At 42.0% G+C, this 12,805-nt stretch overlaps 2 protein-coding genes across 2 annotated transcripts in view; one reads left to right on the top strand and one right to left on the bottom strand.

The window, feature by feature from the left end:
- The first annotated feature begins 968 nt into the window (after positions 1-968).
- LOC119772133 lies at positions 969-4,981 on the top strand. Its single transcript, XM_038268436.1, has 3 exons — positions 969-1,229; positions 1,447-2,003; positions 4,940-4,981. The coding sequence occupies exons 1-3, from the start codon at positions 1,001-1,003 to the stop codon at positions 4,979-4,981; spliced, it is 828 nt and encodes a 275-aa protein (XP_038124364.1). The 5' UTR covers positions 969-1,000.
- Positions 4,982-6,953: 1,972 nt separating this feature from the next.
- Positions 6,954-12,805, bottom strand: part of LOC119772132 — a 30,276-nt gene continuing 24,424 nt past the window's right edge. Inside the window, exons 7-13 of the mRNA XM_038268435.1 lie at positions 12,204-12,275; positions 11,850-12,099; positions 11,741-11,777; positions 10,130-10,236; positions 7,916-7,971; positions 7,530-7,826; positions 6,954-7,357 (exon numbers count right to left, since the gene is read on the bottom strand). Coding sequence (XP_038124363.1) covers positions 6,954-7,357; positions 7,530-7,826; positions 7,916-7,971; positions 10,130-10,236; positions 11,741-11,777; positions 11,850-12,099; positions 12,204-12,275 — 1,223 coding nt within the window. The remainder of the gene's footprint in view (positions 7,358-7,529; positions 7,827-7,915; positions 7,972-10,129; positions 10,237-11,740; positions 11,778-11,849; positions 12,100-12,203; positions 12,276-12,805) is intronic.

Genomic DNA, 12,805 nt, shown 5'->3' with positions numbered 1-12,805 from the left:
ATTAGGGACATGATTTACATAAGAATCGTGATTCCCATTGACTATTGTTCAATTTAAAATTTCCCAAAATCATTTAAAAGAAAATAAATAAATAAAACTATTATTCTGTCTGTCATTTTCCCTTTTGTTACTCTACAGGACGTTGTGACATCAACCTGCCTAGGTAAGACCTGCAAGTTTTTCACTTATAGCTTTACCAGGACAGTAAAAGAGAGATTGCCAGTTCCTTTACCAAAACCACCACAATGGCAGTAAGTTGATGTATACACATCTAAAGTGACTTAATTTTATGTGACATTTTACCCCGCTGACATAACTTAATTGTGCAATTCAGTCAATGTGAACAGGGCATTAGTAAAGTGGACTGGAAGACGTAAGGTAAAATTAATAAATGTGTTTTTAGCCCCGCCAAGGAGATAAGGTTTTTAATTGAGTTTGCGTTTTTTTTTTTCACCTTCTGTGTACAGGATAACTTGAAAACTTATCAACAGATTTTAATAAAATTTTTACCAAAGGTGCACCTCAGTCCAAGAAACAATCCATTACATTTTTGTAGTTCACATCACAATCCAGATCCAGGAATTCTTTTAAAGGATTCTTTAACATTATTTGGCAGAATAAGCAGTTCCCTCCTAAACCACAGAGTGGCAGCAGTAACTGTTGAGAGGAAAAGTGACTCATGCCTCGCCTGAAGAAGATAAGAGCAGAACAAACACCAGAGGCTGCAGACACATGCTCTGCCTCATTTATAAACTTCTGAAAGGATTTTGATAAAATTGTTACAAGAGGTGCATCTCATGCCAAAAATTATCCATTAAAACTTGGTGATGATCCAGATCATTTGTAAGTTTTAGCTATAGGTCTAACTCACAATCGGTCTCCGCCAGGTGACGTCATTGTTTACCTCGGGCGCGGTGCATCGTGGGAAAACCACCATATTAGGCGGAAAGTCGAGTTAACCCACACGCGGCTGTTCTTTCGACACAATTATTAACCTGAAATGGCCCGATCGTGTTGTGTGAGAGGCTGCCAGTCCCGGCATGGCAGATCGGGGGACGAAGGAATCCGTTTTTTCCGTTTTCCAACCTGGAAACGATCACACGGACCTCAATTGGAGGAAATAACAAAGAGACGTCGCATGGCCTGGCTTTCAGCAGTGAGGAGAAAGGATCTCATTTTCAACAAAACATTCCCCCACATGTGTGTTTGTTCTCGGCACTTTCATAAAGGTAACATAAACTTTTAATATTACTTAAAAAACGTCAGAAAATGCATTATTTGTGTTTTATTATTATTCATAATCACCATTATTCTAACTTATTATTTTTTATTATTTCAAAAACAAATTTAAACACCCATATTAAATTAATTAATTAATTTGATATAAGACATAGCCTTATCCAGTATGAACTTGCTTTCTAAATCAAACCTAACATGTGGTTTCAGGTGAGCCAGCTTATGAGATGATGGAGAGTGACCCAGACTGGGCCCCATCCTTACATCTTGGACACACGTTTATCAAACCAACAGACCCTGGTCGCTCTGCCAGACGCAGGGCACGGGAGCAGACACGGAAACAGACCCTTCAGTCAGCAGAGACAGGCATACACCAGGATGTAAACACTGACGGGCTACAGACCGAGGAGACATGTGATGCTGAAGAAGGAAATGGTCAGCTGGAGGTTGGAAAGGATGGAGAAAAAAACCCTCAGCAGGAGATCAGAGAGGATGGAGAAGAAAACCAAGAACACCCTCAGCAGGAGATTGGAGAAGAAAACCCTCAGCTGATCACAAACAAGGAGGTGCAGAACCCCACTGAAACTGTGACTCAGCCTGAATGTGACCTGTGTGTGCTCAGGCGTGCAGAGGTCAACCGCCTGACAGAAGAGAATATAGAACTGCGACGCAAACTTAATGAGAACATGATATCCGATAGTTTCTTTGGAGCTGATGATGAAAAAGTAAAGTATTACACTGGTCTGCCAAACCTTGCAACCTTCCTGGCACTCTTTAATTTTTTATTGCCACTCATGTCATATCAAAAGAAATGTCTTACTCCTTTTCAGATGCTCCTATTCACACTCATGCGCTTAAGATTGGATTTGCCTCTGCAGAACCTTGCTTATCTGTTTCATATTTCTCCTAGGACTGCACAAAGAACATTTCATGATATGGTTTCATGTCTTTATGCAAATTTGAGGCGTGCTATTATATGGCCAGACAGAGACACTCTCCGCAAAGTAATGCCACATCAGTTCAAGGAGGCCTTTGGAAACAGAGTAGCAGTGATTATTGACTGCTTTGAGATATTTACAGAAAAACCATCAAACCTAAAAGCGCGTGCCCAAATGTTCTCCAGCTACAAGCACAATCACACCATGAAATATTTAATAGGTGTGACACCCAAAGGAGCCATTTGTTTTTTGTCCAAAGGCTGGGGAGGTCGTACAAGCGACAAACACATCACGCTGAACAGTGGCTTCCTTGACAATTTGTTGCCTGGGGACCTGTTCTTGGCTGACAGAGGTTTTGACATACAGGAGTGTGTGGGCATGCTGTGTGCTGAAGTTAAACTCCCAGCATTCACCAAAGGCCACTGTCAGTTAGCAGCTAGAGATGTGGAGGAAACTAGGAAAATAGCACATTTGAGAATCCATGTTGAACGGGTGATTGGAAATGTATGTCAAAAGTACAAAATCTTAAATGGAACTATTCCTATTTCAATGGTTTTACCCTGTGCTGGAGAAGAGGTCACATTCTTGGATAAGGTCGTCACTGTGTGCTGTGCCCTGACAAATCATTGTCCAACTGTGGTGTAGATACAGAAATCACCCAAGATGTAAATGCATTTTGATTTTTTTACTTGTGCATAAGGAAGGCTTGTACACACTGTAAACTTTCTTTTTTAGCACAATAAACTTTTTTCAACAAAACTTGTAAACATTAGCATAATAGAAATATCCCCACAACCTGCAAATATCAACCTGTAAACATTATTTTGTAGCATCATAAAAAATTGTCAAACACTGAAAACTTGTAAACATTCTTTTTAGAATAATAAAAGTCTTCTAAAACCTTCTAAAACTGTAAATATTCCTTTTTTTTGGTAGCATAAAGAACATGGGTCATTGAGAAAAATATTAAGTTGAACTGTTTTTATGTGTGCATTTAACTGTCAAGTGATCAGTGCAAAAGGTAAACACAAGGAATAGCTTAACATACTGGTAACATATGTAAAGTGAAGAGGTAGTAGTATAAGGTGCTCAGCTACATTTGTCTGGTGAACACAAACAACACTGCAAAAAAAAAAAAAAAACAGTTTAAGTTTTTAAATTTGAGCACTTCCAGTGTCAAGTGATTAGTGCAAAAGTAAACACAAGCAATAGCTTAACATACTGGTAACATATGTAAACACAAAAAAATCACTGTAAAACACACTAAAAAAAAAAAAACAGTTTAAGTTTTTAAATTTGAGCACTTCCAGTGTCAAGTGATCAGTGCAAAAGTAAACACAAGCAATAGCTTAACATACTGGTAACATATGTAAACACAAAAAAATCACTGTAAAACACAAAAAAAAAAAAAAAACAGTTTAAGTTTTTAAATTTGAGCACTTCCAGTGTCAAGTGATCAGTGCAAAAGTAAACACAAGCAATAGCTTAACATACTGGTAACATATGTAAACACACAAACATCACTGCAAAACACATTTAAATTAACAAAGACAGTTTAAGTTTTTGAATTCGAGCACTGAGGGCAAAGCAAAAAGTCAGACTGAGCATCTTTGAGGTGTAGGCCAACACAACTCAAATGAAACCAAACGATGGGGCAGTTTTCATTGTCACAGGCCACCATGTCATCTTTGGCCTCCGGTCCATGGCACAAACACCATAGCTTGTCAGCTGCTACAATGTTGTTTGCTTTTTCAGCCAGAGGTTTTGCAGCCTTGCAAGGTCTTTTCCTTACAGGATCAGAGCTGTCTGTCAGCGGTGCTCGTTGTGCATCACGTGTGAAGAAGTGGCTGACCAGTTCAGGGAGACACACACGCTCAAAGAACTGCTGTGCCTTTTCAAGGAGTGCATTCCACAGCTTGGGGTCAGGTGCCACACGTAACACAACAATGTCTTTCAGGGTCCACACTACAAAGTCACAATATGCTGCATTAGCAACAAAAATTTGGGTCTGCACTTGTTTGTAGTATGGATGCTCCTTCTTAAGCTGCAGCTTTCCATCCACCATTTCCAAACAGAAATTTTTATCACCACTCCTGCATGCCTCCAGAATGGTATTGTCTCGGTACTTGAATGGGCACTTTATCTCGACACAGCCTTTTCCGCAGCAGGTGCACAGTACAATTGCATCAGGTGATGCTCCAACCTGGGGAAACTTGGGGTTGATAATGAACCCAGACTGGCTTAGCTCAAAGTCACAGTGTTGGTTTTCCATTTTCTGTTTGTACTGTGTTTGCCCTCTCTGTTCATTTTGTCTCCCCCATACAGTGGCAGCACAATGATTGGTTGCACCGCTGTTTGTGCCACATACTGCTTTGACGGTTGAAACTGCAGGGTTGTCCAAATCTGACCGAAAGACTGCGTGCATGGTTGATGCTGCTACCCTTCCTGTGCGAAACCGATACCATGTTGAGGATCTGTGCTGTGATCTACTATGCAATTCTATGTAGTGGGCCTGGTCCTGTGAAATGTCTGCCTTTTTTAACAAAGTTTTGCAGTGCAACCGTAACGCAGACAAATCACTGCAATCCATTTTTTTATCACACAGTCGGGACAATGAATCTGGTGCAGGACATGGCTGTAATGTGTCTGCAAATGAATCACAAAATCCTGGTAAACAAGACAAAACAGCAGCTTTAGATGAGGCTTTCTGCAGTTCACGAAGATATGCGCTCCACTGGTCCTGTGTGCTGGTGTTGCCTGTGCAGGTGCTTGTGACAGTTCTGAGCGCTGGCATGTGTTCGGCCTGACCATCCAAGAGTTGGTCTAGGCTTTTCCGTTTAGCTTTTGATGATGTAAAATCGATCTTGTGTCCCACCTCCGCTCCCACTTTGTTTATGTTGTTCGGTATCATCCAGTATGCAGGCTCTCCTGTAACAGTTGTTTTCTCCCTGCATCTGATAGTGGCCTCCAACTTGAACAGCATGGCAGCTACATGCATACAGGTCTCTGCTATCCCAGCCATACATGTACAGTGAGCAGATGATATGGCTCCTGATCGGTCAATGATGGCCCAGGGTTTCAGTGGTGTGTCGTTTAGTCTTTGGGAGTGCATGACCTACAAGGAACATAACACAGATACAAACGTTTTAGTGGGATGGGAGTCTTACATATGTTCAGGCAGGGGGGGATTTAGCATTAGGCAATACTAGGCAGGTGCCTAGGGCCCCAAGTTCCTGGGGCCCCCATAACATGTATGTTTAATACAGCTATTCCTGACTTGTGCACTTTAATTATGTTTTTGATATAAATGCTTTCGCTAAAAGGACAGCAGCAAACCATTTGAAAAAAAATGATACAATGAGCGGTTTTGTACTTGAGCGACTTTACAGGCTCTTCTAGCACTTTAATATCAAAAAAGGGCCTAGCGCCAAATCTTGCAAAATTTTTCTGCTACTGGAGACTTTGGCGACCACATTCATAGGGCCCCCTGCCTGTCTTTGCCTAGGGCCCCCATTTTTCTAAATCCGCCCCTGTTTTCAGGCTTATGTTAACTGTACAGACTTATCTTGGACAGGCTGCTATGTAAACGTGGGCATAAAAAAAAAAATATTTTGATTACTGAACATCATTTAGGAGCTTGCTTGAGAAGCGCTGAGGGAGCTTGCCTTTGCAGTAACAACTGTGTTGTTGCACATCTGTGGTCGGTAGGAAAACAGATCCTGAACCCAGCCATTTGAACTGTCCGTGTGCTTCCAGTGATTTATATGCCTTGAATTCCTCGCACGTGTAGGCACTGACGCCAAACACTAGGTAAGTGGTTATGTCCACTGATGAGGTCGGAGGCAGTGAAGAGACGTCGGAGCTCCAGTCTTTGCTCCGGAGATCATAGGGATCTATGCCGTTAATATCCGACAGTTTGGCCAAGTAACGGTCCCTGGCCTCGTTGTTAAGTTTTTCCCGGTACGGTAGTTTCGCATTCTGCTTACTTTTTTCCATGTAGTCGGCGAAAAAAACTCAATCCTTTAGTCCTTTTGTTTGGCTGTGCTGCGGCTGTTTACACTACGCCTTCTCCACTCAAAATGGCGTCTTAGCAACAAATGTCACGTGACTGACGGAGACCGATATGATGCAAATTTTGCAGCCTGGTGGAGTCTGTGCTCTGGAAGTGCTTTTTTAGTTTATGGTTATTTTTAACTGGCTAAACTAATTTTAAAAGTGTTCTAATATCCATAATACATATGTGTTGTACAATTCCAGTGTAATGAACAAAATATAAAGAAACATTGAACCTTGACATGTGTAATAAGTTCAACTCAGAGAAACAATTAGGGATCATGAAATAACAGATGTTTTACAGGTCAGTCTTCTTTCGGTCACTTTCCTTTTTAAAAACTTTGCCATCCACCTGTTGTCTAAACTTTAAGGTCACTCCACTCACGCCATGCTCCTCCAGTTTGTCCTGGAGCTGAGAGAGACAAAAATCGATCTTTAATTTGGAAAGTGATCAGTGCTCCCAACAAATGTGACCTAAAAATGTCAGGACTTACTTTTTTTAGGATGTTTGCTTTCAGAGAATCATCATTCAGATCCACCAAGTCTTCTGTCTTCAGTCTTAGCTTCAAAACAGTTTTTTTGGTTTCTTCAAATTTAAGAACAACCCCCCCCCCCCAAAACATGTTACAACTGTTGAACATTTTATTGAAAAAGACTAGAAAATAAATGTCAAAAAATTTAGACAAAACCAAACAGATTTTCTTTCAGAAATATCAAGTCATCATGTTATTGAAGTATTGTTAATTCTGTCACATCAGTAGAACACTCACCGTGTTGAACACTGTAGCAGACAAATGGTAGTTTGGTTTCACAAGGCAAAAACTTATATTTTCCTGAGCGCATAGTAGATGTTGCGCCACATATGACCTTCATTGAGCCGAGTGGATTATAGATGCCGTCAGGGTTGAAGAAGAGGAAAGGGCTTCCATCAGACCACTGAAAACTGTTTGAGCTTCTAGATAGTCCGATCCACGGCTCTTCACCAGATGGTATCAAGGTCAGGGCCATCTGGTTTTCTGTGTTATCCCTCACTGTGGCCAGATCAATGAAGAACTCCCGGCAGTATTTCTGGGCATCTGTCCATGTTCTACTTTCTGCCACGTAAACATATTCAGGTTCCAGCTGTGTGCCTGACAATGAAGACACAGAAAACATAGGTGAGTAGGTGGCTGGCCAATATTTCAGTTATGTTGTGAAATAACAAATCAGACATATTACCATTGTAACAGAGAAATGGGTACGTGTTGTGACAGTTATCATCCCACCACATTTCATTGCTGTCAGCATTAACACAAAACTGACTGCCTGAAGTAAAGTTAGGCTCATTATTGGATGGTGTCCAGCTCCTGTAATCTGCGCCGCTTCCTGAGAAGCCATCAGACCATCTCCAGTCGATTTCATTGAACAGACCAATCCAGACGTCAGAGCTGTGTCCAGCAGATGTAAGATTGTCAATAAGTTGGTTCTGTTGCTCAGAGTTTAGGATGGAGGCCAGGTCTGTGTGCTTCTGCCTGCAGTAAGTCTGAGCTTCTGTCCAAGTGAATAATTTATTAACAAAATGGTACTGAGGAAGGATGCAGGTGCAGAGGACCACCCAGTCTGGAAGATAGATTTAAAGATTTTATTCGTCATCATTGCTTTGCTCAAAAGGTTTCAATACCACCAGGTGTAAACATTAAGTCACTCACCTAGAAGAAACAAAAGTCCCAACATGATCTTCCCCATCACAATGCTGCTCTGAGGACTGCAGTAGAAAGACCTGATGTTATAATCAGTCTCAGGGTTTCTGTTTGATACATAGGTATTAGTTTTTTCAATTGCACATGCAAACTGGTTGCCATGGGTGCCTGTAGGGAAATGATGCTTAAAAATAAAATAATTTTTGCATAGTTTTAATATTACACTCGCAATACTTTCAAAAACAACCACAAATGCCAAGCTGCTAATATTGCATTGAACCCCTTCTTTCCCAGGTAATGATAGTTCTCAAAACGGAGCTTTATTATGGACCCCTTGTGTTTCACTTTAACAAATTAAATATTGTAAGATTTTTTTTTTTACCGAAAACAAATTTTTGTGTCATTTCTTATATTAAACTGACAGCATTTCATTCCTTAGTTTAAACTCAGGACATGAGGTATCCCAGCTACCTCATGCCAGACATGAGGTAGCTGGGATACCCTTATTTACCTCATATCCTGAGCTAACAATGCTAGCCAGTCCACTGCAGTAGTTTCTTTAGAGTGAGCTTTAACATTCAGTTAAAACTCTTAAAATCATCAGTGTTAGGAATCCAGTTTGTGTGGGTTGTGTTTTTGTGTCTTTCTCTCCCTACACCACCAGGTGGTGCCCTCTTCTCGTTGGTTCTCTCACACACCTGGTTGACTCATCACTGAGGACTATTTGAGCCATGGACTGTCACTACCTCAGCGCCAGAGTGTTTGGCAGTTTTAAGAAGTTATCCTGCAAGCTGGATGTTTGGCCTTCTTCCCCTGGAAGGATTGTTTGTGTCTCACACTGAGCAGGGGATAAACCTCCACAAGTTCCGTTCAAGTCCTCCAGGATTTCCAAGTGAAAGTCCGCTCAATAGCTCCTCAGGGTCCAACCAAGTCTAAACCTGTCCGCCCTCCAACGAGTCTCTTCCTCTGGATAAACCCACACCGACTGGATTCTTGGAAGAAAGTTTTCTTCACTATCTTCTTGTTCACCTGTTAAAACCTTTACCCTGGTTCTCTGAGTGCTTTACTGCATGTGGGTCAGATTCCTAAGAAAATCCTGACAATCAGCAGTTGAATCAGAAAGTTTATTTCAAATAACACACAAACACAACTATCTATTCTACCTAGTTCACCATAACACAGCAATTATTAATCATTAGATGGAAAGGGGGAAGGATGGATGTTACAAAGGGATGTGCCGATACCAGAATTTTTCCAACTTAGTACGATTACAAGTACTTCAGTACTTTTTTAAACAATTTTTAAGCCTCCCAATGTATATAGAGTACTGATACGAGTATTATTAAGTGCCATTAACTCCTGAGAATTAATATGATTTTTTTTTTACTTTAATTTGGCTTATTAAACAGAATTACACTTGGTGTATTTTAACTGTATAGATGTCCTCTTATTATATTTGAAGACATAGAACACCACTTCTAGTCTAACCAACACTCTTAGTTTAACATAGATTTGAACATTTACTGAATACTTTTAACAGCCTTGTGACAGTTTTATCTATAACTATGAAAACAAACTGTGAATGAGCAACTAATATATTACATTATGCTTCTTGTAAAGCTTGTATTTTAGGTCGGAATAGAAAGCTTTCACTTCGGCTCAGTTTTTTGCAGGCTCTGGTCTTTTGTCCAGTCTGTTCGTCCAACAGTAGCTCTCATAGAGATTTGACTTAATCCGGTGCAACAATAAGAGGTAACTTATCAGGGGGATTAATTGTATAACTGACGGTAGCCTGCGTCTCCCTTTAGCCACGGTGTTTAGCTGGTAGTCTAAACTCTTCTGCTGCTCCTCGCAGGCAGGACCAGCCATGGGTCGCCGGCTTCTAAAGACTTCTTTGGAAAACAGCAATGGACCCCGCTATTGTTCCTTCAGCTATTATGCTACATTTACATCTGAAGCAGCAAAGGCAGCAGGAGCAGGTAGTTTACATGCAAAGTCAATGGTTGACGTGGATCAATCCACAGCACAACATCCCGCAGCGGGTCTCAGCAGCTGAAGCAGTGCGTTGTTAGCTTCTGAGCATCTGAAGTTGGAAAAATTAAACTTTTGCTACATCAACCAATCAGAGAAGCTGATCTGGGAGCTGGCAGGGAGACAGACACAGCACTGATCATACAGATCACTATGATCACTCCTCTTAGCACATCTTACATCTTTGCTTACCTCTGTTGCAGCTCCACAACCGCCTCTAGTTCCCCTGGCTCCAGCATCCGAGGTTCCTCTGCCACAACCGGCTTCTCCTTCGGATTTTCCCCAAGCCGCAGCCCCCTCTGTTAACCACAGCGGAGCATATGTCCCGGATTCACCTCCTTTCTCCGGTGAGCTCTCCAAATGCCGAGGCTCCCTGCTACAATGCCAAATGGTCTTCAGCCAGCAACCTTCCGCTTTTGCATCTGACCTTTCAAGAATATATTATGTCATGGGCTTGCTGCGGGATCAGGCTCTTGCATGGGCGCTTGCTTTCACTTCCGCCAACCTTCTAACATCCCTCCCCTTTGCACTGGTTTCTTCCGAAATAAGCTAAGTGTTTGATCATCCTGACCATGCTTGAGACTCTGGGGCAGAAGACATTTTTATTGATGCTGTATTGGCAAAGCAGCTGAATATTCCCATTGAACCTGTCAGCCCGCCATTGTCTGCTAATGGTTTAAATGGCAAACTATTGTTTTGTGTTTCCCACCAAACAGTGGTGTTTCATAGTGCTTTAATCACTACAGCTCCAAATCACTTTTAACCCCCTCACATTCATTCACAAGCAGGTAATGACACCATGCCATTGGCCAGGTTAACTTTTCCCTTACCCAACCTTTATCACATAAACATGTCTGCAGAAGGCAAGGTGTGTTTTTTTTTTTACATACTTCTCTCTACAGATCAACAGAAGGCCTTTTTTTCTTATCTGTTCACACACCCTGCTGATTTTTTAAACCTCAAATCCATTAGGAGTGTCTACCACACAATCACACAGCTTCCCTAGCCCTACTTGTAGTGAAATTAGTTCGTTATCATTCTCCACTTTCAAATTTGCATGCGTGTTTACAACAAAACTTTATCACAAGGATGAAAGCTGGAAAACCTGTTTTAAACTAGAGAATTGTGAAACTGAAACTCCCCTAGTGTGAGGCACACAAAATATGCAGTCACATTTGTTTTTTTTTCCTGTTGAAAATTGTTATTTGCACTTTTAGTAGCACTTGAGTTGAAAGGAAAAGATAGTTCTTGCGGTTATGTATTTATTAACTCTGGTTGATCCTAATGTCATTGTGGAGTGCGCCACAGGGGGAAAGTGTGTTGAGCAGGAGGACCCGCTGCCTCAGATGGAGGGAAACTTGTTGTCGGCACTTTTTCAGATTACAGTCATACTCTTGCTGAGTTTGAATTCAGTGTCTTTATCCTCTAAAGGCCAGATTCGTCAGCCAATTTCGTCATAGAATGGCGAAGTAGCATGTTCGGAATCCTCGTTATGCCACAGACAGATGCAGCCTTGTTTTTACCTTGGGTATTCCATGATTCATTGTGATTCCAAGCAAGCCGGCTGCTCCGTGCTTAGAGGAAAAAGGGCAATGGCGCCAAAGAGTGGTGAATATTGCAATTGCAGTTTAATGTAATCCAAGTATGTGAATAGTTCCGTCTGAAATGAATGAAAATAGCTGTTTTGAATGGTTGTTGAGTCAGATATGTGGAGGATTGTCATGTTTTGGTTTTCAGACTGAATAGGAACAATCACGGAGGCAAGGATCAGTTAAGGGTTTTATTGAAGATTTGTGGTTGTACAGAGTGAAGTCCGGCAGGCAGGGTTGTCAGGATACTGCTGGAAGAGGTTTGATGACAGGTGAGCAACAGTTCGGTGCTGGTTGAAAAGGGAGGGATGTGTGAGACTCACAGAGAGGGCTTCTTGGCGTCTGTCATGGGAGGATGGTGACCAGTGGTCCTGGCGAATGGTGCAGGTCCGGTGGGTGAGATCAGATGGTGGTGTGTGAGGGTGGACAGGCAGGTGAGCTCAGGCAGGAGGGCTTTAATGGTTCTGAGGTCCAAAGCCTCACTGGTTCTTAGAGGCAGACTGAAGATGCCTCTAACAGGGGTCCAAAGCGAAAAGGTCTCTGGAGTGGTTTCAAGGCTTGGGATCCTGGGTTCTAGAAGAAGGAGCAGAGAGTACAGGGTTAGGTTCAGGCTAAGCTAAGAAGCTAGGCTTGGTTCAGGATCAGTTGTACCAGCGCTGGAGCATTAACAAACTGACGCCCTCCTCCTGGTTCCAGCTCCTTAAAAAAGGTGGGAATCAGCTTGATAAAGAGCACCTGCCCGTCCAGCCCTGCAGAGAGAAAAAAAAAAGGAAAAAACTGGCCTGCACCCGGGACTGGGAGTATGACAAGGATATTATTTGGTATTTGGTTATATCTGTCCCTATGTAAATGGGTTTGGCTGACATTTAAGCTCAGATGCCAATATTTTAGAATCTATTTTTGTAGGGGAGTTGATGCCTAGTGGGTAGGGCATTGCGCTTGAAATCCAGAGGTTCTGAGTTCAAGCCCCACTCCCACAGACTGCCACTATGGGTCCTTGAACATATACCCTTAACCCCACACTGCTCCCCGGGCACAGCACAATGGCAGCTCATTACTTCCCAAGGGGATGGGTACTTGTGACAGTCTAATGACAATTAAAGCTGGAAAAAAAATCTCTGCATTAAGAAGTTCGATATTCATTCTTTGCCTGCTTTGTGTGTCAACGGCTGGGCGACAAAGCATATGGGTGGACCTGTTTGCATCATAGCCAAAACTTTCAGCCCCCTTATTTTCATAGACCTCGAAGGAACCAGTCCAGGTAGACCAGGTCCTTGGA

This window comes from Cyprinodon tularosa, unplaced genomic scaffold, assembly GCF_016077235.1.
Source record: "Cyprinodon tularosa strain WSP-4 unplaced genomic scaffold, ASM1607723v1 ctg70, whole genome shotgun sequence".
In the NCBI taxonomy this organism is placed as follows: Eukaryota; Metazoa; Chordata; class Actinopteri; order Cyprinodontiformes; family Cyprinodontidae; genus Cyprinodon; species Cyprinodon tularosa.
The sequence above is the reverse complement of the archived record's forward strand: the minus strand, read 5'-3'. Positions and strand labels throughout refer to the sequence as shown.